Source organism: Pelodiscus sinensis, chromosome 9, assembly GCF_049634645.1.
Source record: "Pelodiscus sinensis isolate JC-2024 chromosome 9, ASM4963464v1, whole genome shotgun sequence".
In the NCBI taxonomy this organism is placed as follows: domain Eukaryota; kingdom Metazoa; phylum Chordata; order Testudines; family Trionychidae; genus Pelodiscus; species Pelodiscus sinensis.
Window position 1 is genome coordinate 55942485 of NC_134719.1, and position 25315 is coordinate 55967799.

The 25315-nt window shown below is 42.8% G+C and overlaps 1 protein-coding gene across 1 annotated transcript in view; it reads left to right on the top strand.

The window, feature by feature from the left end:
- NIBAN1 (niban apoptosis regulator 1) overlaps positions 1-25315 on the top strand; it is a 99572-nt gene that overhangs the window by 61783 nt on the left and 12474 nt on the right. Inside the window, exons 6-10 of the mRNA XM_006135801.4 lie at positions 18806-18921; positions 22056-22160; positions 22247-22409; positions 23476-23663; positions 23973-24134. Of these exons, the coding sequence (XP_006135863.2) occupies positions 18806-18921; positions 22056-22160; positions 22247-22409; positions 23476-23663; positions 23973-24134 (734 nt within the window). The remainder of the gene's footprint in view (positions 1-18805; positions 18922-22055; positions 22161-22246; positions 22410-23475; positions 23664-23972; positions 24135-25315) is intronic.

The window sequence follows — 25315 nt, forward strand, 5'->3', positions numbered from 1 at the left end:
CCCGTCCTCCATCTGTTTTTTTTTTTTTTTAAACTCACCTGGTAACCCTAGCAGCCACTGAAGGGACTGTAGGGCCCACTGATATCAATAGGGCCTTTATTAGATCGTGCCTGAAAGTTCCCTCTTGAAAGTTGTGCTTGCTTTGCACTATCAACGAAAGTAGAATGCTGGGGATTGTTGGCTGGTTTAGCGTGAGATATCAGTTGGGGATACTTCTTAAAGGCTCACCAAAAAAGATGAAGAAGCACTGACCTCACCAGTTTCATAAGGAGTTCTTAGATCCACTATTGGTTTTCATAGAGCAGTATTAAGAGGGTACGATATAATCATTACTGACAAATTTCAGCATGTAACAGTTTCAATATAGTGCTATCCAAGACCTCTGTATTTCTCTATTTCAGATTAGAAATAGCGGCAGTTTCTATAGTGGTGAATGTATGTGAAGTTTTCACTTCATAAACATTGGCTGAAGAAACAATATCACTGATTTATTTTTTCTGCAGAAAAGCTTCTGAGAATAATAGGGTATTCCATGGTAGTGATGCAAAACACTGAAGCTTACAGAAAGGATTATGTACTGGTTTTTTTGTTTTTGTTTTTTGTGGGGGCCATTAGTGCATATGCAGCTATCGTCTCATAAGAAGCACGACCAAACTCCAGAACAGAGGCTGTCATTCCCTCTTCTAATGAATTTTGACCATCCGTATCTAAAGAAATGACCAAGGAACGAGATATTCATTTAACAGCAAAAGACAGTTTAAATCCTGTCTTTGTTCACCAGCTCATATGTAAATCACAAATTCTTGTTGTGACTACAAATAATGAGAGGTTGCATATGCAAATTGGTGATTTACAGAATTTTGTAAGTGCGGCCATAGAGACCTGTTTTAAAAACTGGCCCTAAGACTCAGATTTTTAAAGGTGTGGAGGCACTAATGCACTCAGCATTGCAACAATCTAGGAGCTCAAATCTCATTTTCAAAAGGGATTTAGGCACTTAGAAGCCATAATCTCACTTGCAATTGACAATTCACAAATGTCAACTAGGCTTCTAAATCATTTAGGAGTTGCAATGATGAATGCAGCAATACCTAAATACTTCTTAAAATCTGGGCCTAAGGGCTTAACTTTTCTGTTGATTTCAATGACTTCTGGATGAGGTGCTAAATTAATTAGCTAAACCTTCAAAATATTCTCAAGTGAAACAAATGGCTTTGTATATAATGAAGGACGATTTCTAAAGGAGTTAACTAAATATGACACACAGGTCAACCACAAAATATCCTTTGAAAAGGATGCTTTTTTTTAAGCCAGCAGAGTTATCATAGTAATATTAGTGGGGCAGAATAAAATGGCATGATGGTGAGTCTTCAGATATTAAGACAGTAATTCTTAGCCTCCTCCCTCTTCTGAGATTTGGTGAATCAGATCAAATTTAATCTTAGATGCTTTGTCCTTCACTAATGAGGCATAAACGTTAGTCACATGTTTCAGGAAAGGAATAGTCAAAATGCACTGGAGAAGGTACGGTAATTTTCTGGCTGCAGTATTACACAATTATGTCCACTTCATTATTTTCATTTCTTATTTTATATGTTACTCAGAATATTTTCCCAGGGTCACTACATTTTTTTCCCCTTTACATAATATTGAGATGAAGCACCATTTTTTTTCTAGATTGGAATTCTGGTAGACTTTTTATTTGAAAAGTATGAATGATCTTGTCAAAAGCTATGCAACAGTCTTGATTTTTAATGAAAGTATAGCTTCCCTTTAGACTTGCAAAATCACTCATATGAGAATTAGCAGTTAATCACTGATTCAGAAATGAAATGATAGCATTGGTGAATAAACTTGTTTCCTAATATACAGTGGTTGTTGGAGCCATTTTTGACCCCACTCATTAAAAAGACAAAACAGTTGAGGTAATATATTTTATTGGACCAACTTCTGTTGGTGAGAGAGAGAAACTTTTGAATTCACAGAGCTATTATTTTTGAACTTAGACAGAATCCTTCTTCAGGTGACTTGAAGAAGAATTCTTTGTGAGCTTGAACCAGGGATTTGGAGCAATCACATTTTTGAATTGCTCCTCTCCAGCTCCACTCCGGCACCAATAGTGACTGCTCCAGCTCCGCTCCGACTCCGCTCCACCTCAAATTCATTTTTAACTATAAATTTTTAATTTTTAATATACATAATTAATATAAAATTTTATTTATAAATTGCACATTAGTTTTTCTTATGAAATTTTGCGGTAAAATATTTGAAATATTTTCCAAGTTTTTAATTTAATATCTCATAAACACTTTAATATAGATATATCAATGAAATTTGGTATGTGCTGTAGTGTTAGTATGTGCTATCGCTGTTCTACAACATTAATTGTTGGGAAGTAACGAGGCTACACGTTACAAGGTTGAAAATAAATATATACTTATCTAACTAATCTACACGAGTACATACTCACCTATTGGCACAAGTGTGAGAGCAGTTTGCAGAGTTGCTGGATGTCTGATAATTATCTGATTCTTTAATAAAACATTATCTTCAAAAAACTTTGTAATTTTGTATCTGTACATTAAATCTTGATTTTGGCTGAAGTGAGAATAACTGTGACATATTACATAAAGTGATAAAGTAGACGTTAATATCAATTGTTATACAATCTGAAACTTCTTGGCACCTTTAGGACTTTCTTGCTAAAATATCATTCATTCTGGATTGGAAAATGAAAAAAGAAAACTGGAGCAGTGGAGCAATCAAGGTTTTCTGTGCTCTGGCTCTGCTCCAGCTCCGGGCAAAAACCTGCAGCTTCACTGCTCCGCGCTCCAGCTCCAAAGCCCTGGCTTGAACACTCATCTTTCACCAACAAAAATGTAATTAGTCCACTACAAGAATACTGCTTCACCCACCTTTTGTCTCTGTTGTATCCTGATAAATTTTTTGTTGATTGGCCTGATAAAACTGAAAGGAAAGCCATTTGACTACCTATATAATATTATATGGTTTTAAGTCTCGCTCTACATTTAGGATTGTGGGTGGAGAAAGAAGTTGATAACCACCCTTTACTAATTAAAAACTAATTCTTCCCAGGCTACGTAGATCTCAGTTAGTTTGTGGTTTTCTAGCACAGCCCCACCTTTTTCTTGCAGTTATTGAAAGAGGCTCTTCCATTAAAATCACCATTTTACTAGGCCATGGCTGGTCCTCCTGTTCTGTGTGAAATTACGTGTTATTGTGGTGCACTTCATGTTATTAAAAATGGAAAAAGCCTATATACTCATTGCTGGTATCTAAGGAAGTCTGACAGGGGATAAGAGGGAGCTGATAGTATAATTCTGTGAGATTCGAAGTTAGGGCAGACTTTTCTAGATTTTTATATCCCATTAGCTGACAGGGCAAACTTCCTCATCTTGATAACCATCATTGTGAGACAGGAATTCAAATGACTATCAAAAACACATATCACTTTCTAGCATTTGCCTCTACTTGACAAGATATAAGTCAAGTAATATCTGATGAATAAGGTTAAAGTGCAGTGGAGCTGCATGTACTCTGAATTCTGGGCAGAGAATGTTCTTGTCGAGACCAAAATTTGGGATGGGGAAGATAAAATAAAATAATCTCAGATTTTTTTCCATCACAAACATTTACAGTTCCCATATATTTGATCTATTTTTCCTCTGAGTAATTACTCAGGCTGACAGGTGTTTTTCTTCATTTATTTTTGCTTGTCTTAAGTTACATGTTTTTAATTCCATTAATATGACTCAGCATCTCCTGGGACATAATGCAAGATAATGATTTAAACTGTCACTTCAGTCAGGGTTGTAAACAGGAGATATTTAATGGCTGAATTATGTGATGTATGGGCTAGGTCAGGAGAAATGCTGACTTTCCCCAGATATTTTCTTCTCTTTCCCTCCTGCTTTTGGTACTCTTTAGATTTTCCTCCCTTTCCTACCCCTTTTCTCAAAGAGCATGTCTTAAGCCTCTTATGGAGGGTTGCCAATCCTTCCAGTTTCGACGGCACTCTCCAGGAATCAGGCTCTATCTCCAGTGGCTATTAAAACCAAACCATGAATTTTTAGGCCTCCCAAAGGCCGGCAGCTCAGTGGGGCTAAGGCACTGTCCTGTCCCTGCACTGCTACCGGAAGCAGCCAGCATGTCCCTGCAGCCCCTCAAGGCAGTCAGGAGGCTCCATGTGCTGACCCTGCCTTGAGTACCGACATTGCAGCTCTCATTGCCTGGGAACTGTGGTGAATGGGAGCTGTAGGGGCAGTGTCTGCAGGCACAGGCAGTGTGTAGAGTCCCCTGGCCTCTCTCAGCAGCAACTGGTATGTGCAGGCCACTTTTGGTAGTGGCACAGGAGCGTGGCAGGCAGGCAGCCTGCCTTGGCCCTATTGCACGCCCAGTTGGGATCTGCCCAAGGTAAGCGTTACCTGGCTGGAGCCCACATCCATCACTCTCTTCCACACTCCACCCCTCTGCTTCAGCCCTGAGCACCCCCCTCCTGCACCAAACTCCTTTCCACAGCCTGCACCCCAACCCTCTGCCTCAGCTTTGTGCCTCCTCCTGCACCAAAACTCCTTCCCAGAGCCTGCATCCCTTCCCACATGCCAACTCCCTGCCCCAGCCTGGTGAAGGTGAGTGAGGATGGGCAGGAGTGAGCAACAGAGAGAGGGGGAATGGAGTGAGCAGGGTTAGGACTCAGAGAAGGCTGGGATTCGGGGGGGGGGGGGACTCAGGGAAGAGGCAGGGCAGAGAGTGAGGCAAGAGTGTTTGGATTTGTGTGATTATATAGTTAGCACCCCTCTTCTTATGTACCACACAGTCTCATCCATAGAATCCCAGGGTTGGAAGAGACCTCAGAAGGCCTTTGAGTCCAACCCCCTGCTAAAAGCAGCCCAACCCCAACTAAATCAAATCCATGGATAAAGCAAAATAGTAAAGTGTCCAAAATGAGTTTACAAGTATTTTTGGAGTCTTTATGTAGCAAACACCGTGATTTTTCCTGGCAAGAACAGTGGGAAAAACGAATTTTCATGTTGTTTCTGTTAGGTAAAATGATGCAGGAGACATTAGTAAGACCATTTTTAAACCCCCATGGTGTGTTTAAAGCCACAAGCTAGGCTTCTAAGTGTGGATAAAGCAAAGAATAAGAGTGATTTAATCTTCCTGCTGCTTTTGTTGCTCTGCAACATCAATTAGTTCAAAGACCATTAGTAGTTGTTTTTGCTTTCCCTCAGACTTCCCTCCGGGCAGTGGGAGGGGTAGGTCTTTCATCCTGTAGGAGGTATATTGCTGAAAGGTCAAGGCAATTAAAGTGCATAAAACTCATATTGGATTACATTCTTCCTACTTTTTTGACCCTAATATGTAGGCATTTATTCCTTCTATCTTCAAACTATGGGGAGGTCTGATGCACTGTCAAGAAACCCACAAAAATTTAAAAAAACAGGTGCCATATTCTACCTGAGAGGTGTGACTGATTAGTAGTGGCTGGTAAAATTATCCCCCTATATGCATGGTCTGGCTATATCCAGGCTCAAAATTCAAAACTTTCAGTGGCGTCATGTGTTTGTGTATAACTGGAATATTGAAATTACATTGTAAAAATATTTTGAGGTCCTATGGGATGAATGGCATTCTGTAAATGTCAAACAATTCCAACAGGTATATAATATTTTGGTGTTTTTACTGTGAAACACAAAGCCAGGGCTCCCAAATGGTGGGAGTAAGTTGGAGTCTCTCTAGGATAGTTAAGTCCACTAAATGCATGCTTTGCAGTTCTCTGCTGGAACTCATATTATAAGGCTTCATTTGCTCTAAATACAGCATGTTATTGCAGGGCTGTATCCTGCTTGGAAGTGACCTCATCTAGTTTCTGTTAGTGGTTAGCGGTCTTCTACCACATGATCTATGAATAATGTGATAGTGTATTGCCATTAAAAAACATCAGCAGTGTATTATTTAAAGCTTCATGTATCCAAGCCCACTCTGCTTTATTACTGTATCATGTATTGTATGCTGATTATTAACAAGAGAGCGAGAGAACTCAGTGTTTCTAAAACTAACCTCATTATGAAGAGAAATATCTACAAAAATGATGCAACTGCAACTAGAGTTGAAGCCATGTGCAAACAGACTGGCTTCCTGGTACTTCCTTCCAACTCTTCCCTTCTGCATACTGTGCTGCTCCTGCTACGTTCCATACAGGTCGCTACATCTTTCTTTATAATAATTGTTGTTGTGTCTTTTGTGCAAGCATTGGATGACATGTTGGGGCTAGAGGTTACTTGTACAGAGCTCAATAGTCTTTATCACAAGCCCACTGAAGCCTGTGAGACCTCACAGTCTGTCACGTGTTGGTCTTTGAACCAGTTTCGCATTTTTTGTTTCTGTGTTTTTGCAGCAATTGGGGACATGCTGCTGTTGCCTTTTATTCTGTTGAATGGTAGTCATGGCCTGGGGATTGCAATCCAGACCTGTAGCATGTTGTGTCACTACTTGCTTAGCAACCCTGGGTGCCATAATGCTTTGCTACTGTAGCTCCCAGCCTGAGATGTTCCCAGCCAACTTTAAAAGCATACAGGTCATACCCTGAGTTATTTCTTTGAGTTATGTCCTTATGGTGCTCCACTTCAATTGCATATGGGCCGTTTGAGCCCTAGGGAGATTAAACTTAGATTGCTGAAGCCAGAATGCTCCCTTTGGTCAACTTTTGAATCAGGTCTGGAAACACACTCTCCTTTCTCCCTCACCCCTTGTACCTCGTCTCTGGAGAGATCTAGCTTTCCTTCAACCTCAATGTAGTCTTCCACTAAGAATGAGAAGACTTTGGCTGCTTCATGAGAGTCTTCAAAAAGAGAAGTATGGACTCTGGCCTTAAAGAGCCAGCTCTGAAAATGTCTAGGTCAACGGCAATATCTCCAAAGCCTCCACCTCTCAACTCAGTAGCTTTGAGCAAAGGACTCCTCTGCCAGTACATGTGGAGCCACAAAGTCCCAGAGCTTGATGTACATTCTCCCAGCAAGAAGGTCGAGCATAGGTACAGTAAAACTCCAATAGTCCAGCATCCAATAATCCGGCACTCCTGATAGTCCGGCATCAAAATGGCAAGAGCCTAGTCTGTGAACTTCGGCAAAAAATGAGTCACAAGGTAACAGCGGCAGCAGCTGAACTGAGCAAAAAGGGTAAAAAAGGCTTAAAAAAACTAAAACATTACAGTATACTGTATACAGTATGTACAATAAAAAGGGTTAAGAACACTTTATATACAGTATTTAATGTATACAGTATATATATATAACCAGTTTATAGTACCTCCTGATAGTCCGGCATATCTAATAATCCAGCACCACCTAGGTTCCATAGGTTCCGGATTATCGGAAGTCTACTGTATTTAGGAATAGTGCTGTTGAGCTCAGCCCTGGTGTTGGTACCTATGCCTTCAGCACCTGTGGCACTTCAATCATGTCCTTAATCCAAAGTATAGGGAGCCCTCCTCTGTGCACATGAATCAGCGTAGATGTACAATTCAGGAAACTAATCTCAGGGCTGAAAGGAACACTTGCCTTCAATACTGCCTCTCACTGGGGCAAATCAATCAGGGTCATGATGGATCATCTATCCTGCATGTTCTGTATCAACAAGCAGGGAGAAGCAAAATCCCTGTGTGCAGAAGTCATGAAACTATGAAACTGGTGCATAGCCCCTCAGACCCAAATTTCAGCATCTTAGATTCCAGGTATTCAGAATACCACAGCTGATGTGCTCAGCAGGCACGTCTCACACAACTATGAACTGGAGCTAGACACTTCATAGTATATTCCAATGGTTGAGACTGCTAGAGGTAGAGCCATTTGCCACTTCCAGGAACTGGAAATGCCCTCTTTGAGAGGATTTATGCCACCTCTCCTTGACAGATGTCTTTCCTCCAATGCCTCTGATACTAAAGGCGATGAAGAAGATCCGACCGGACTGGGCTAACGAGCTGAGACAAGCCTGGTACCTTTATCTACCTCACCGATGTATCCAATCCTAGCTCAAGATCCCCATCGGTCCCCATCTCCTGCCGGGTGCTTCATCCCAATCCAGTGGTTACCCTCAATGGTTCACAGGGTTATAATCCTCCTGTTCCATGGAAATACAACAGGTGTTTCTGAATAGTAGAAAGAACTCAATCTATAATACTTACCTGTAGAAATGGAAGAGATTCTTTCATTGGTGTGGTCATCACGGCCTTCTGCCTGATTTCATGCCATTTTCAGTGATCCTGGATTATTTGTTGGGAATTGGGTGATCACTTAGCTTGGTTAAGGTTAATTTGGCTGTAATATGAGCCTTTCATCCTCTAGCTGAAGGATTTTCCATGCCTGCTGCCCCTGTATTGCCTAGGGTTATTAGTTTTTGGGGAATGTCTACCTCCAGATTAGATACTTCACCTCAATCTAGTGCTCGGTTATTTTATGAGACATCCATTTGAGCCAATGGCAATTGGTTCTCTGCACCATGTATCTGTGAAGACAGCCTTGTAGCAGCCATCATGTTAGTCCATAAGCATATTCCTTTGTCTAGGGTAGACATGTTCACTAACTCCTCTGATATGCCTTGTTTAAATAGACTTCAGGCATACTTCCAGTATATTTCCATAACTCGTAATGTAGACCGTGTATATACACCACACAAGAATATCAATGATGAGCGAGCTATTTGTTTTCCAGTAACACATTAAATGACCCTTTGTACATACAGATTATAGCCATAGTGAGGTGGGTGTAGTGAGCATTTCAGGCCCGATGAGTTGTTGACAGAGAATAGTGAATTGCTAATGTATCATAATGGTGTCCTACTAATTCTCTTTCCTGCTCATATACCTTGTTCCTTCTGACTTGCTTACATCTGGCAAACTGAGGACTGAAGCTCTATGTTCTCTGTGTCCTTGCTGTGGCCACACCTCTTTAGCTGTCTCCTGGTCCTGTCCCCATGTGTGCTAGCTAGCTCCATCTGCTCTACCATTGTCTGTGGTTTTTTTTTTTCTCCACCACTGTCCAGAGTCTGTAGCTGCCTTGCATGCTGTGTTCCACTGCAGCTTGGATTGTGGACTTTTGCCATTGCTTTATGCACCTATTTGATGGTTGGACCCACACGTGCTCACCTGTGTATAGTGGCCTTAGGTCCTTGCTTCCTTTACAGTAGGCTAACTGCCTAACTCAATGTTCTCTTAATTTCTGCTGTGTTCTGCCCATCATCCATTCACAGGGCTGCAGCAGACTATCCCTATGGGAAGCAAAGTCTTGGACCCTTACCTATTCTCAGGCATGTCGCCTCACTTTTTTAGCCTGTTTCCCTGTTAGTTAAACTTTTTCTTCAAACTTTTTGTAGAGATTTAGCTAAAATGTGTCAAGTACTTTCAGCTCCTCAAACAAAAAGTACTCTAAGTACAGTGACGACGACGATGATGATGTTAAACTTCTGTTGTAAGAAAGGGCAGCCCAGGAGACCTTTCTTTTCTATAGTGGAGAATAGCATTTATAGTATTGCAAAAGGAATGGCCTGTTTGTTTTTATAAATGACATGTTCAGCGTTCACACATCCCAAAGTATCCTGAATACAATGCTTGGTGGGCTGTACAAAAGCTTAGCAAAGTAATGGTGCTTCCAAAGGGCATGAGTCAGTGAGTCCCAGCACTGCAGAATGAACCAAGATCCAAAATAAGCCAGGAACCCTTTTATTCTCAGTAGACAAAACTGCCGGATATTTTTGGATAGGTGGAAATATATTTGCTGTCTGGTTATCACATTTAATTAAAGTCCCAGCAAGAGCTGAGGAAACATTAGTAGTCTCTGAAGAGTTTCACTCACCTCCCCAAACATAGTTTTTTCCATGCAACTGTACATGAGTACAGAATGATGTTATGCAGAGAAATGAAGAGGGAGTTCTGCTGATAATCATGTTGAGAACTTAATTTTTGCCAACACATTTGTTAAATTACCAAAAATACATTAGCTTTCTTCAAACTCCTACTTACACTGCTGTGTTGTCTTACAGCCAGGTTAATGAGTTTTTTGTTGGTGCAATGACTCAGGCCTTGTCTAGTTAGGATTAGTCATGCCTAGAGCAGGGGGCTGGACTTGATGACCTTCTGAGGTCTCTTCCAGCTCTATGATTCTATAATTCTATGATTCTATACGCTAACTCCCTAGCCCCTTTGGTCTGGTCTACACAATTACAGCTACTCAAATAGCATCGCTGAAGTTTAAGTATTGATAAGGTTGGGGGGCTGCTCTCTCATCAACTCCAGCTAATCTTCTCATCTTGGTAGAATACATAAATAATGGAGCAAATAATTAAGCAATCAATTTGCAAACACCTAGAAAATAATAAAGTGTTAAGATACAGTCAGTATGGATTTGTCACAAACAAATTATGTCAAATCAGCCTAGTAGCTATCTTTGTCAGGATTACAAGGCTTGTGGCTAGGGAGAAACAATTGACTTTAGTAATGATTTTGATACCTTCTTACATGACTTTCTTATAAACAAACTATGGAAATATAGCCTAGATGGAGCTACTTATAAGGTGGCTGGGAAACTATTTCCAGGGTACGGCTACACTGGGGAGGGTGGCGGGAGTGGGGGGGGGGGGGAGGAGGACTTGAAGAAGGTGTGCAAATTGCACTTGCATTTGCATATCTTCTTCCTTTATTTTTCCAGAAGAGAGTTTTCCGATATTTCGTCCATCTACACAGGGCCAAATGTCAGAAAAAAACCCTCTTTCAGAAGTCTCCTGTACACCTCATTTTACAAGGAATAAGGGGGCTTCCAAAAGAGGGTTTTTTTTTCTAACATTTGGCACCGTGTATATGGGCCAAATATCGGAAAATCCTCCTCCGGGGAAAAAAAAGGGAGATATGCAAATGTGAGCACAATTTGCATACCTTCTTCGAAAACAAACAAACCGACAAACAGTGCACCCAGAGAGTTGTTATCAATGGTTCACAGTCATGCTGAGAGGGCATGATGAGTGGGGTCCCGCAATGATCAGTTCTGAGTCCAGTTCTGTTCAGTGTCTTCAGTGATTTGGATGATGGTGTAGAGAGTATGCTTATAAAGCTTATGGATAATATCAAGCTGGGAGGGGTTGCAAGTGCTCTGGAGGATAGGATCATAATTCAAAATGATCTGGAAAAACTGGAGAAATGGTCTGAGGTAAGTAGGATGAAGTTAAATAAGGATAAATGTAAAATGTTCCACTTATAAAGGAACAATTTCTTTCACACTTTTACAAAATGGGAAGTGACGGTCTAGGAAGGAGTACTGCAGAAAGGGATCTGGAGATGATAGTGGAGCACAAGATAAATGTGTGTCAACCGTGTGACACTGTTGCAAAAAAAGCAAACATCATTCTGGGGTGTATTAATAGGAGTTTGTAAGCAAGACACAAGAAGTAATTCTTCTGCTCTACTCCATAATGATTAGGCCTCAGCTAGGGTAAGTCTAGACTACAAGCCTCTTTCGAAAGAGAGCGTCTAGACTGCAACCTCTTCTTTTGAAAAAGCGAGCCGCTTTTTCGAAAGAGAGCACCCAGGCAGTCTGGATGCTCTGTTTCGAAAAAGCCCTGTTTGCATTCAAGAACGCCTTTTTTCGAAAGAACACTTTTGAAAAAAGGCGTTATTCCTCGTGAAATGAGGATTACTGCCATCGAAAGAAAAGCCGCATTCTTTCGATTTAATTTCGAAAGAACACGGCTGTAGTCTAGACGCAGTCTAGACACGGCCCTAGAGTATTATGTCCTTTTCTGGGTACCACATTTCAAGAAAGATGTGACTTGGTCTAGGTAATATTTAGTCCTGCTCTAGGGGCTGGAGATTGGACTAGACGACCCCTCTTGGTCCTTTCCAGTCCTAAAATTCTAAGATTCTGTGATGCCCTATGTGGTTGGTTAGGAATGACGTACCACTGACCCTGTAACAGCTTCCCTAGCACGCATATTACTGCAGTCAGTAGCTATAAGCATGTTAGTGGGGAAATCCCTGTGGGTATGTCTACACTACTCCCCTAGTTCGAACTAGGGGGGTAGTGTAGACATACCCTGTGAAACTATCAGGATATTCAGGGGAGGGAAACACATGGTGCCCTTTCTGCTAGAGGAGGATAGTTCCTGATACCTTAAGGGGTTTCCATGTGTCCCATTGGCAGCTGTAGATATTACTGCTTTCTCCACCATCCTTCTGGAGCTCACGCTGTAGCTCAGTAGCTTACTTCAGTGCTTTTCTTGCGTTCCCTTGGCACATTATAAGACAAAGTCTGGATCTGATTGGTGCTGCTGTTTGCAGCCATCTAGCCTATGCATATCTGCCCACAGACAAGTGCATGAGCATGAGTCCCTTGCTGAAATCTTGGGAGTTATGCGATGCAGCTTCTTTTGGGCTTGACTATGTCTCCAGCTTCTCTTACAATGCCCCTTTTTCTGACCACACCAGTGGCCTGCGTACCTCACTCCGCCTGGATTTTTACATACAATATACACACATCCTGACTCCTCCATGCCTGTCACCAATGCAATGTGTGAATGTAAAACAGCACTGAATCAGAATGGCAGCAGTTGCACGCAGCAAATGACTGTGTGAAGTGCAAAGCCCTGTAGAATCAAGCACAAAGGATGCACAATAACACCACCTTTCCCACTACTCCCTGCAGCTTTACATAGGGCTGATGCAACGAGGCTTCTCTACTGCCTGGTACACAAAGGACAGCATGCTTTGGACAGTATTGTACTTCTTACCTTATTTATGGTGTTACCTGAATTATATAGGTGGAATTGGGGGATTTTATTCCGTCCATCCCACCTTCTTTTTCACAGGGGTTAGAGACCTCCAGACAGAGGGTATAAACTCTCTAGTTAAGTTAGGAAATGATAGCTCTAAATTCTAGAGAATAGAGTCACATCTGCACCATCCAAGTACCATCATTTTGGCTCATCCCTTTGTTTCTTTTGGTTAGAAATGAGCATAGCTGTTAAAAATGAAAACCCGTGAGTCAGAATCCCGTTGAAGCAATTAGAGTTCTGACTTCTGCTACTTTAGCCAAATCCCTCCAAGTACAAGAAGTGGCACAGGCAGGCCCTCTTGTGGTCAAAATGATTCATTTTTATAGTTTAAAAAAAAAAGCTTCTAAGTCTAACACGTGCTTAATTTTTCAGCCAACAAAATAGAACAAATTGTATGTAAGGCATTGTTTCCCTATAATGTTAAGCTGTTGGTGTTACAAAAAGTGTTACAAGCCAATGTTGTGGAAACAGAGAAATGGTTGGAATCCTGACTGGGACTGTTTAAAGTTCATTTAGTTAGTTGCAGTCATAATTAGTGAATTACACAGAGGTTAGCACTGCTCTAGGGAAACCTGGGGTCTATTACCATTTCTGAGACTGACCCACTGTATGACCATGGCCAAGTTGCTTAACCTCTCTGAGCCTCAGACTGATTGTAAAATAGGGAGAATACTGCCCTTCCCTCTGGTATTGTGAGGCTTTACTAGTTGAAGCTGAAGCATGAAGAACTTACCCATGTGCACCTCCTGTTACTTTCAGCAAATGGTTTGAATGAGTAAAGTCTGTGGAACTAGGCCATTAGTGCTCAGGCCTCTGCCATTCTGTTACACTTTGGTAATCTTCTTAAGATTATTGTTTATAATGTAGTAATTACAAGGTTCATGGGCCTGTTGTGCCAGGCAATGTACAGACTATATAGGGGATTGCCTACCCCAGATTGTTGAGTTCATATTTAGTTGAGATTGGCATCCAAAATCTTGGCTGGCTGGCTGTATCTCATTGTTTGTGTAGTGGTCCAAGACCATCCCTCCCTGTCAGTCTTAGGCCAGGTCTACACTAGACCCAGCAGCTCGGCTTAAGTATGCAACTCCAACTATGTAGACTATGTAAGCTGAGCTTGGCGGTGCCCATACAGGGAGGCCTATGGGAGCAAACACATCCATCAGCTTCCTTACCCTTCGCAAGAGCAGGAATACCAGATGCCGGCAGGGGTGCCCTCTGAGTTCGATTTAGTGAGTCTTAACTAGACTTGCTAAATCAAACTCCAGAAGATTGATAAGGGACACATCAATCTTTTGCAGAATGAAAATGTGCCCTTAGAGCTAGACCAGGCCCCACACAACAGTCTGCAGAATGGTGCTGGAAATAGTGAGAGAGCAGTCTCATTCTCATAGAAAATCAGCACTCTCATTCTCCAACTTTGCCTCTTCATGTTTCATTTCCACCCAATGTGAAAGTGAAGAGAAGCTATGGAAAATATTAACCAAATGTTTTCAATGCTCAAAAATAGTCTCATTTTAGTTCTGGGCAGTCTTCTCCAAACTGATTAGCTTACTCCACTCTTAAGATACACCATCGGGGAAAAGAGCCTGCTCTACTTGACTGGATCCAACCCAGAAAGACACTTCAGGGTCTGTAAAGACCTTTGGTGTGAAACTATGGATTTAAGGGACTGTTTAGGTGTTAAAACTTACCTCTGGTTAGATTTAAAAAAATCCTTAGGTTGTCCCTATTTTTCCCCCCAGCTGATTTGTATGAGCTATGGTCTGTCCTTGGTGCAATTGCAGAGGTTCCAATAATCCATAGACGTTTTCTACGGAGATGAAAAGCAGCATATGTGCTTATGGAAGATTTTACAGGCATTTATATATTCACTGCCTGGTCTTCCTCAGAAAACTATTTATAAATATTAATGCCTTAATAAAACCTAGCAAAACTAATTTCAGTTCAATACACATTCTTCTCCTTCCTCTTATTCACTTCTCCTGTCCCCCACTCCCATGTGTACAGTAGGGTTAAAACTATTTATGCTGAAAGTACCCTGTCTTGAAAAGGGAAACTAATTAATGTAGCTTCATAATCTCCTCAAGATGGTAATCCCCACGGTGGTGATTCTTATCCATTATGCAGGCCACAACTCTTTTGGTTCTCAAAGGATCGTGGCAAAGTGCTGTGTGAGGCCCAGACCCTTATCCAAGCACACAGCTCAGGCAGTTGATCTGTGCTTTGGAATTTCTCCAGGGTTAGGGAAGTTGGAATGTTTCCTGTGTGTCCAGAAGAATACAGAGCCACTACATGATCCATTTCAGAGAGTAGTTATTAATGGTTCACAATCCTGCTGGAAGGGCATAACAAGTGGGGTTCCACAGGGGTCTGTTTTGGGACCAGTTCTCTTCAATATCGTCATCAGTGATTTAGATATTGTCATAGAGAGAACGCATATTAGTTTTCGAGATGATACAAAGGCTGGAGGGGTTGCAACCGCTCTGGAGGATAGGGTCATAATTCAAAATGATCTGGACAAACTGGAGAAATGGTCTGAGGTAAACAGGATGAAGTTTAAGAAGGACAAATGCAAAATACTCCACTTAGGAAGGAACAATCAGTTCCACACATACAGAATGGGATGCGACTGTCTAGGAAGGAGCACTGTAGAAAGGGATCTAGGGGTCCTACTGGACCACAAGCTAAATATGAGTCAACAGTGTGACGCTATTGCAAAAAAATCAACCATGATTCTGGGATGCATTAACAGGAGTATTGTGAGCAAGACACAAGAAGTCATTCTTCCGCTCTACTCTGCACTGATCAGGCCTTAATTGCAGTATTGTGTCTAGTTCTGGGCATCACATTTCAAGAAAGATGTGGAGAAATTGGAGAAGGTCCAGAGAAGAGCAACAAGCATGATTAAAGGTCTAGAGAACATGACCTGTGAAGGAAGACTGAAAGAATTGGGCTTGTTAAGTTTGGAAAGGAGAAGACTGAGAGGGGACATGATAGCGGTTTTCAGGTATCTAAAAGGGTGTCACAAGGAGGGGGGAGACAAATTGTTCTCCTTGGCCTCTGAGGATAGGGCAAGAAGCTATGGGCTTGTTTTGCAACAAGGGAGGTTTAGTTTAGACATTGGAAAAAACTTCCTAACCATCAGGATGGTTAAACACTGGAATAAGTTGCCTAGGGAGGTTGTGGAATCTCCATCTCTGGAGATATTTAAGAGCAGGTTAGACAGAAATCTATCAGGGATGGTCTAGATTGTACTGGGTCCTGCCATGAGGGCAGGGGACTGGACTCGATGACCTCTCGAGGTCCCTTCCAGTTCTAGTGTTCTATGATTCTATGGCTGTTACGCCAATGAGAGGGCTGCACCATTTGCATCTCCCATGTGACTGGAACAGCCAGGGACCAAAGCAGCTGAGGTAATTTCAACAAAATAGTACACATTACAACTATCTTGAAAGTGCAAGGTGGGCCTGGACAGAGGGCACCGACAATAGTATGTGATTGTAATTTGCACTCTGCGATTGGTCATCTGCAGCTTGCGAAGCGCAAATAATCCAAACCAGTGGTTCTCAACCTTTTCCATACCGCAGCCCCCTTTTGCACACTAGAACCTGCCTCTCATGGTGCAATATGCAGAGGCCAGGGTGGTCATGAACTGCAGGTCAAATAATGGCAATGAATAGTTATATGATTGTCTATATAAAGGGTTCGTCAAATAACTTTGAATAACAGACGAACTGGATAAAAATAGTCTTTGCAGATAATGCATGGAAAATGGGGTTTTAATTATTTAATTTGTCCATTTCTTTGTTATGATACATATAGCAAAACTTATCTCAATGAACTCCTAACTACTCTATGATAAAAGGTTGTGTTAGCTAGCATGTGTTAGCTAACACAATGAAAAGTGTAAATCCAGGACTGGCATTAGGGCAGAGGTCTCCAACCTTTTTGAGCATGAAATCGCTTTTTGAATTTAAATGCAAGCCCAAGAGCTACCTCAAATATAAATACCTTTGCTCCACCTCCTTCCTGCTTTGCTCACTCCATCCTCCCTCTCGTGCCCATCCTTCCTCACTTTCACCAGGCTGGGGCAGAGGGTTGGGGTGCAGGCTCTGGTCTTAGATTAAGGGATCTGGAGTGTGAGAGGGGCTCTGAGCTGCTCTTGGGGCAGGCAGTTGGGATGTAGGAGGGGTTCTAGGTGCAGGCTCTGGGAGGGTGTGTGGATGCAGGGGTGCTCAGGGCTAAGGCAGGGGCTTGGCGTGCAGGAGGGGGTACATGACTGGGGCAGGAGTTTGGGAGGTGGGCTCCAGCTGAGCACTGCTGGTGGCTCCTGAGTGGTGGTGCAGTGGGGCTAAGGCAGGCTCAGCCCTGCCCTGTCCTGTCCCTGTCCCACTGCCCAAAGCAGCCGGCAAACGCCATCCCAAGCCCTGTTGTGCCCCCGCTCTGCTCTGTGGAGAAAGGATACAGTGGAGGGGGCACCCTGACATCAGCACTCCTCTTCTCCCTCCCCTGCCTTGCTCAGAAAGTAGGAGGCTCCTGGGGGAGGGGCAGGAAATGCGCAGCAGTGGGGGGGAAGGGGCAACTGAAGTGCAGGCACTTGATAGACTCTTGGCCAAAATAGCCAAGATCACCCGTCAGAGGCTCCAAGATCTAGCAGTAGATCCCGAGCATTAGGGGGTAGCACATTGGGCAGTTGTCCAAGGCTCCATGCCACAGTGGTCCCCACAAAGCTATATTGATAATCAGGCTTCAGTTTCAGTCCCAGGTGATAGGGCTCCAGGTGTTGGGCTTCAGCCCACGTAGTGGTGCTTTGGCTTTCTGCTCTGGGTTCTAGCGAGTCTAATGCTGGCTCTGCTTGGCAGCTTCTCTAAACCCTGCTCATGGTTCCCCATGGGACCCCAGACTCCTGGCTGAGAACCACTTCTGAAGTGTCTGGATTAGTCCAGTATTTATCACCCTTTTTTTTTTTAATAAAGTACCCCTTTTAAAAAAAAAAGTACCCCCAATACCTACAGTTTTCAGACACACACACTTTTTTTCTACCATTTCAACACATTGGTTTAAACAACTTAATTGTAGCCAGGCGGGTGATGAAATTTTTGGGTGTGAAAAATACAAAAATAATAAAGGGCTGTAAAACTTAAAACAAAAACTGTTTTCTTCAAATTTCAGTTATGTTGATGTTACCCCCCAGACTTCTCTCGAGTACCCCTAAGGGTACTCATACCACTGGTTGAGAAACACTGGATTAGTGCATAAGAGCTACCATGCAGGGGCAACCTGAGGGGCACATTCTCCCAGTGCCATGGATGGGAGGGGACAGAGCCTCTGAGTGGCCTGAGAGACAAGCAGGGAAGCGTGGTGCCAGCAGCAGGGATTGGGACCCACCCACATTCACTGACAGCAGTGAGGGAAAGAGGAGTCCTGCTCCCCCAGCTCCCAGTGTGTTGTTCAGGGGTGGGGGCCCCCTATTCACTGGTGGGAAGTAGAGTGACGTGACCAGGAGCTAGGGGAGCAGAGCAAGCTAAGGCCCCTGCCAGTGAGTGCAGAGGGCTCAGCTCCTACTGCTGGCACCAAACTCCTGGCCCCCCGGGCAACATCACTCAGAAGAGCAGGCTTGTGGGAAGAGGTGGGGCAGGGGCGGAGCAGAGGTAGGGAAGAGCTGGGGAGGGTGGAACTTGGGAGGGCCAGGGCTGGGAAAAGGTGCGGATGGGGGTGTCCTGGCTCTCCCCAGGCTGGAGGTGGTGTGGGGAGGAGTCACGTAGGGGAGCAGTAATGTGGCCAGTGCCCAGACTGTAACTCATCAGCAGTCAGTCATACCTCTAAATTCTAGTCCAGGCAAGGCCTGGAGGGAGACTGCCCAGAGCTGGGGTAGAACCAGATAAAATAGAATTAGAAAGGATCTTTAAAACCACTCTGGGCTCATTTACCAGTCAATTATTTTCGTTATTTCTTTTTTCTTTAGATTTTCTCAAGCAGACTACATCTGAAGCACGGACATTTTTAGAAGCTGTCCAGTTCTTCCGTCAGGAGAAAGGCCACTATGGGTCTTGGGACATGATCACTGGCAATGAAATTCAGGTACAATAGAATCTCCTTTTCTCTGTCCATAGTGGCTTTTGAGGATGGTGGAGATAGTGAGAAAATGGAAGTTGTTTGAGGGAAACCTTGAATAAAGAAAAAGCCGTAAGCTATTCTTATCTATAAACCGACACAGAGCATGCACACAGTATGTATTCACTGTTCTATTCTGTGAATTTCCACCACAGCAACTGGGAGCCAGGTAAGAACCACCTTTCCATGGCTGCTGCATCTCCAGTAGGCACAGCAGGGGAAAGGGGTGTTTGTCTCCCAGCTGGGGCAGGTCCAGGTTCATCTGCTCTCTACACTTCTCAGCCAGAGCAAGAAATGCAGCAAACTGTGCACTTTCCCCTTGCTCCCGGATGAAGGGGAACAGCCAGCAATGTCCCAGTATGAATTTGGGAGGGAGAGGGAAGGGAGGGGGACGGGAGCTCCAGTTCCCAACCCCTGCTTTCCCTAAAGGGTTCCAGGGAGGTGGAAGGCTCGAGGCTGGGACAGTCCTTGACAGGGGGAGGATGCACCCCTAGCGAGCCCTTCTATTTGCCTGGTGATTCTGTCTCTTTTCTGTCCCATTCCAGGAACACCCCGTTTTCCTGGCACAGCCAAATCCTCACCTTGCTTTACATTATGACAAGAGGAAACTGAATCCCAGATGTGGTGGCCCTAGCTCTTACCACTTAAGAGGTGTATTTGAACAAACAGACAAACTCTTTCAAATATAGTAGATGATAAATGACTAGCTTCGGAATCAAAAGCCTGAAAGAAATGTTAAGCCTAATACTGAGAGTCAGCCACCCCTTTCCAGGGCAACGTTTGCACAGAAGAGCAAGAGTTAGAATAGGAGCCTTGTATCCCACAGATGTAGGGAGCAGCAGTTTGGAAGCATGGTCAGTTTCCAGGAGCCCGAAGCAGAGCTGCCACATGAACCTAATGTAGGGTGGGTATTGCAAGGAGCAGGGGAAGATGAAGCTTGGGAGCTGCTACTTACCCGTTGAGTTCCCCTCCCTGCCTGATAACGTCCAGGCAGAAAATCACACGAAGGGCATCACTATTGAACCCTTTCCAAAATGTGCACTGGGTGTGCAATCAGCAACTTGAGCGTAGGTTCTTGTAGCAAAGGGACTTTGTAACACCAGTGCTATTTTAATGGTGGGGAGGGGAGCCGAGAGAATAGCACAGAGGAACAGGTCCACCTCCACTAAGGTTGTGTACAATTTGGTGCCAGATTTTTGCATGGCTCCTCCATCTTTGGGGCTTGAAAACCTTTTCCTTGCCCCTCTGCAATGTTCCAAACCCCTTTCCCCCACCCTTGAGGGCGGACTAGACCACCAGCTGCCTGCCACTCTGGGAGAGCCGTTTTGGTATGCTTTTCCCTCCTCCGGGGAGGAGATTGTCATCTGGGGTGAATAAACTCATAGATGCTGCAGTTACTGTGACAAATGGTTGAAACAGAGCATTGCATAGCAACAACCACACTGGAACAAGCCTCATACTGCACTTAAGATGGATAGCTAAATTTAGACTCCTAAATCCATACTTGGTTATCTAAAATAAATGGCTTGGAACACTGGTGTGAGTTGTATAACTCACTGGTGTGAGTAGAACACTGGTGTGAGTTGTATAGCTACTCTATACACAGCTTTTATCTTCCGTACAGCTTATCTTAAAAGCTATGTTAAGTGAAGGGCAATTCACATTTACTCAATGGAGTTTTAACCTACCCCATAGCAAATTTCATCCAGCTCATATTAATTATCATGATGGCCTTAAACGGGTGAGTTCTTTCTTCATAAAATCCAATTTTGGAGAAGCTGCTAGTCCTTCAAGACTCAGCCTGACATTGTTTTTATAGGGTATGCTGTGAGTATCTGGAAAAAAAATCATTATTGATAATGTAAGTATTAACTCTTTCTAAGGTTAGACTGAGTTTGTGGACTCTGCTGCTGTTTACATCCTGCTCATATACAAGTTGGCTACGTCTATATTGGCAAGATTTTGCGCAAATACTCTTTAACGCAAGAGTTTTTGCATTAGAGTATTTGAGTAAGAGAGCATCTACACTGGCATGTGCCTTTGCGCAAAAGACATGCTTTTGCGCAAGAGCATCCGTGCCAGTGTAGACACTCTCTTGCGCAAGAAAGCTCCGATGGCCATTTTAAACATCGGGCTTTCTTGCGCAAGAAATTGATGTTGCCTGTCTACACTGGCCTCTTGTGCAAGAACAGTTGCGCAAGAGGGCTTATCCCTGAGCGGAAGCGTCAGAGTATTTGCGCAAGAAGCACTGATTTTATACATTAGAACATCAGTGTGTTCTTGCGCAGTACTCGCGGCCAGTGTAGACAGGTGGCAAGATTTTGCGCAAAAGCAGCCACTTTTGCGCAAAATCCTGCTAATGTAGACATAGCCGTTCTTTCTCTATTTTTATTTGCTGAGGTAATGCTCATGGAAAAACAATCCTTGGATTCCCCACACTGGTGTATTTACAACTTCTTCTGTTGGGCCCAGCGTCCCTTATAAGGACTTCTTAGTAGAGCTATCTAGCCTTAAGTGCAACCTTCCTCTTGTAATTCTGTAGACTAAGCTCTCCACTGCAGGGCTTCCTCCAGGAGAGCAGGCAGTGGCAGAGAATGCAGACAGCTTGGGGTAATGGTAGCATGAGATCCAAGGCGCCCATTTTCAAAACTCACCATTTTCATCTTCTAAATATTTTAGTCCAAGTCTTCAGCAGATGTAAATCACAGTAGCTCCAGTGATTCTCCCCAGCAGAGGATCCATCAGAGGATCTTTAAAACCACACAGTATATTTTAGGAAAGAGAAACGTGATCAGTAGTATCTTAATAGGTCCATGGCTCACAGTCACATTTCTTGTCTCTTCTTATTGTGGTTGATAACAAATACGTCAGAGGAAAACATAAAGCCCCCACCCCTACAATGTAACCGCTGTGCCAAACATGGTCTCTCACTTTGAATGAAATCAATTCATCTTCACATTGTGAAAGCTATATTATGAGAAGATGTCTTGGCTACCTAGGATAGCAAAACTGTTATATACTCTCTGCGGCCACAAGTGCCCAGTGTTCAGCAGAAAGGTAAGGAATGAAAATGTCATTCTGTTTTTTTTTAAACCTTCTAGATCTTGAGCAACCTTGTGATGGAGGAGCTCCTGCCTAACCTTCAGACCATGATCCTGCCTAAAATGAAAGGAAAGAGGAATGATAGGAAGAGGACTTGGTTTGCAGTAAGTACTGTTCTTTGTACAATGTTTATCTCAAATAGCAATTCTCCAATGTACAGGCCATGCATGGCTTTAATTTTTGTTTTTAGATTGTAGAAGAAACATACAATCTGGTTCAGGAGCAGGTTTCAGAAGGATTAAATACCTTGAAGGAAGAATGTAAAGCCCTTACAAAGAACCTAGAAGGAACCATTCGTTCAGACATGGATCAGATTTTGAGCTCAAAGAATTATTTAGCTGGAAAAATCAAAGGTTAGTGGGAATAAAGGAGCCCCTCTCCCTATGTCCCAAAGTTCTGAAGCTGTTCTTCACAATTACCCATTGCTCTTAGGTGCTTGAATTATCAAGTGCCCACTGATTTGGATGCCCAGCTTGAGACTCTGATTTATAGGAAGCGTTGAGCACCTGTATCTTCCACAGTCTTCAGTGGGCATCGTGAATGCTTAGCCCTTCTCAATGTCAAGGCCAAGGTAGTTCAAACTGGATTCCTGAAATTGGAGGCAACCAAAATCACCAGCCACTTCTGAAATTTTGTATTAGATTGGCCAGTTCTGCTTTCAGATCACCTGCACAACATTATATAAAGAATATAAGAAGTTACATGAGTACCACTGACAGCAGAATATGGCCTATATGCTCCACAATGGAACTTTTGATTAATGATAAATGAGTAGTTGATAAATGAGCTGTGGTGTTGAAGTATACTTAAAACAAACGGCTTTTTGAATTATGTAAAACTTGTACGCAGTAAGTGACTGTAGTTTTGTAAAGAATAAGTAAATTAACATAAAAAGTAGACAAAATGTTCACTTATGCTGCTTCAGCCCTCTTTCTAAAAAAAATAGTTGACAAGAAATAGATGAAGATTTAGGCAATTATTAAAAAAAACTCAAAAACCTCAAAGCATTTTTGTGGGTACAAGGGAGCATAATCATTTTCCTTGCCATGTAAATCAATACAGTGTGTGATAGGTCATAATGACTATGCTATTTGCAATCATTCCAGTACTTGCCAATACCTGCCTATATTTCTTCTCCTCCTCCTTCTCCTTCTCTTTCTTTACCCCCTCTGGCCCTCCCATATATCCAGGCCAGTGTAATTTGGCAGGAAGAACTACAGGAAAATATCTTTAAATTGTATTTAAACTCCACAAACTGTTCCCTTCCTTACCAAGTCATGTTTGAAGAGGATGAGTGTCATAAATGCCTCTGGGGAAAGTATTCTGGTAGAATTCATTCTACAGTTTGCAGCCCTTTCAGTTAGATTCTTTAGTCTACCAGCTTAAAACATGTCTTTGTCTCATTGTTTAATACCCCAGCAACAGTCTCTGAGCCTGCTGAGAAGTGCTGCATGGAGAATATCCAGCCATTTTTGCCTTCCGTATTGGAAGAGCTCATGGGCCCAGTGAGTTCTGGATTCAGTGAAGTCCGTTTGCTCTTTGAAAAAGAAGTTAATGAGATCAGCCAGAACTTCCAGAAGACAAATGATGCCACAAAGCTGAAAGAAGTAAGAAAAGAAGTCTGGGTCCTCTTTTTTATGCTTTCATGTGTAATACAAATATAGATCTATATAGATCTTAACTGGCAATAGCTATATTGGCTCTGCAGACTTAACAGGTATAAAACCTTTTTTCCCAGTTAGAGTCATCTTATTCAAAGATACACAGAGGGTTCAATAGGTTGAGTAACGAGCTGCCACAAATTGTTGCCTGAACATCACTAACCTTCTATATTAAGAATACATCTCAGATTGTTTTCTTTGTAATTCTCTCTCCCTCTCCCCCCCCCCCCCCCCCCCCGCCAAACTGGGATGCAGCATTTGGACCAGCTGATGAATCTGCCTTTCAACTCTGTGAAAATGGAACCCTGCTATGTCAAAGTCAATCTCCTCCAGGAACAACTCCAGGACCTCAAGACCCGCTTCAAATTCTATCATATTGATTTTGTGATTCAGAAGACTCAGAACTTCATGCAAGAGGTACTGTAAGATCTACTTTTCCACTTTGGAAGAACAGGTTGGTTAGGTTTGCCCATCTGCTCTGCGTCAAAGTAACCTTGATAGGCAGTTGTGCACGTGTACAGAATAGTGAATAGACTAGAATGAAAACAAAGATGGCAAAATCCAGGAATATCACAGTTGACATCACCTTTAAATCAGTGTTTATTCTTTCTAAATGCACAATAGTGAAACCTTAGTGTCTCAAATTCTTAGGGCAAATTTCAGAGTGCCTCAGCCTGGCCTCCAAATTTGTGCAGTAAAAATAATTTTGGCACACACAAATCTGGTAGTAAAGTCTGCCTCATTTAAATACTCAAGCACTGTCTTTTATGGAAGCTCATAGAAATGTAATTATGCAAGAAATTGGAGGGGGTACTCCTTTACTATGCTAGTCTCTCATGGTAGGCACTAAAGGATTTCATTAGAAAAATGGATAATTACTTCTCTACTAATTTTATCTCAGGGGATAAATGGGTTTAGATACTTAACCACGGTGACTTTAGGTCCTTGCCTGCCTGATTCTGAATCAGAAAGGAATCCCACCCTCTTCTTCCTTCCACAGTGTATTGGCAGGGACATTTAGCTTTTTTTACCTCTTCAGGAGCATTGAACAGAGATCGTCTCTTGGGATCAATAGGCACATGCCACACAGACATCTTGTGATTGCCAGAGTAGAGGACCTAGTAGGCTCTCAGAGCCTGGTGTTGTCTTCTGTATTTTCAATAATGTAGCCAATAAAGTATGTAACCAGTTCAGTAGGGACCTATAAGAATGTAATCAATCCAGTTCTGTGGAAGGGGGCTCTCAAAGCACCTGCTGTGTGACACAGAATTATATTCTGTTGGGTCTCTAGCTGTAGTGGAACCAATAAGGTTTGGTGCTTCACATAGCCAGTGCTCTTGGTAGCACATGAATACATATGACACCTACCCACCTCTCCCCATTAGTATCCCAGAAACTAGTTTACATCTCTGCCTGTATATCACACTTTCTTCCCTAGAGTTCATCATTCAGGCAGTTACTTATAAACAAACTTTGTTGGTTCCTGCTGCTTTTTCCCTACCTGAAGTTAGAGGGCCAAATTCATACCCATTGTGAGCAAACCCAATTCCAGCAAAGCTGATACCTCATACAGTATGATGAGCTTTTTTGTGCACACA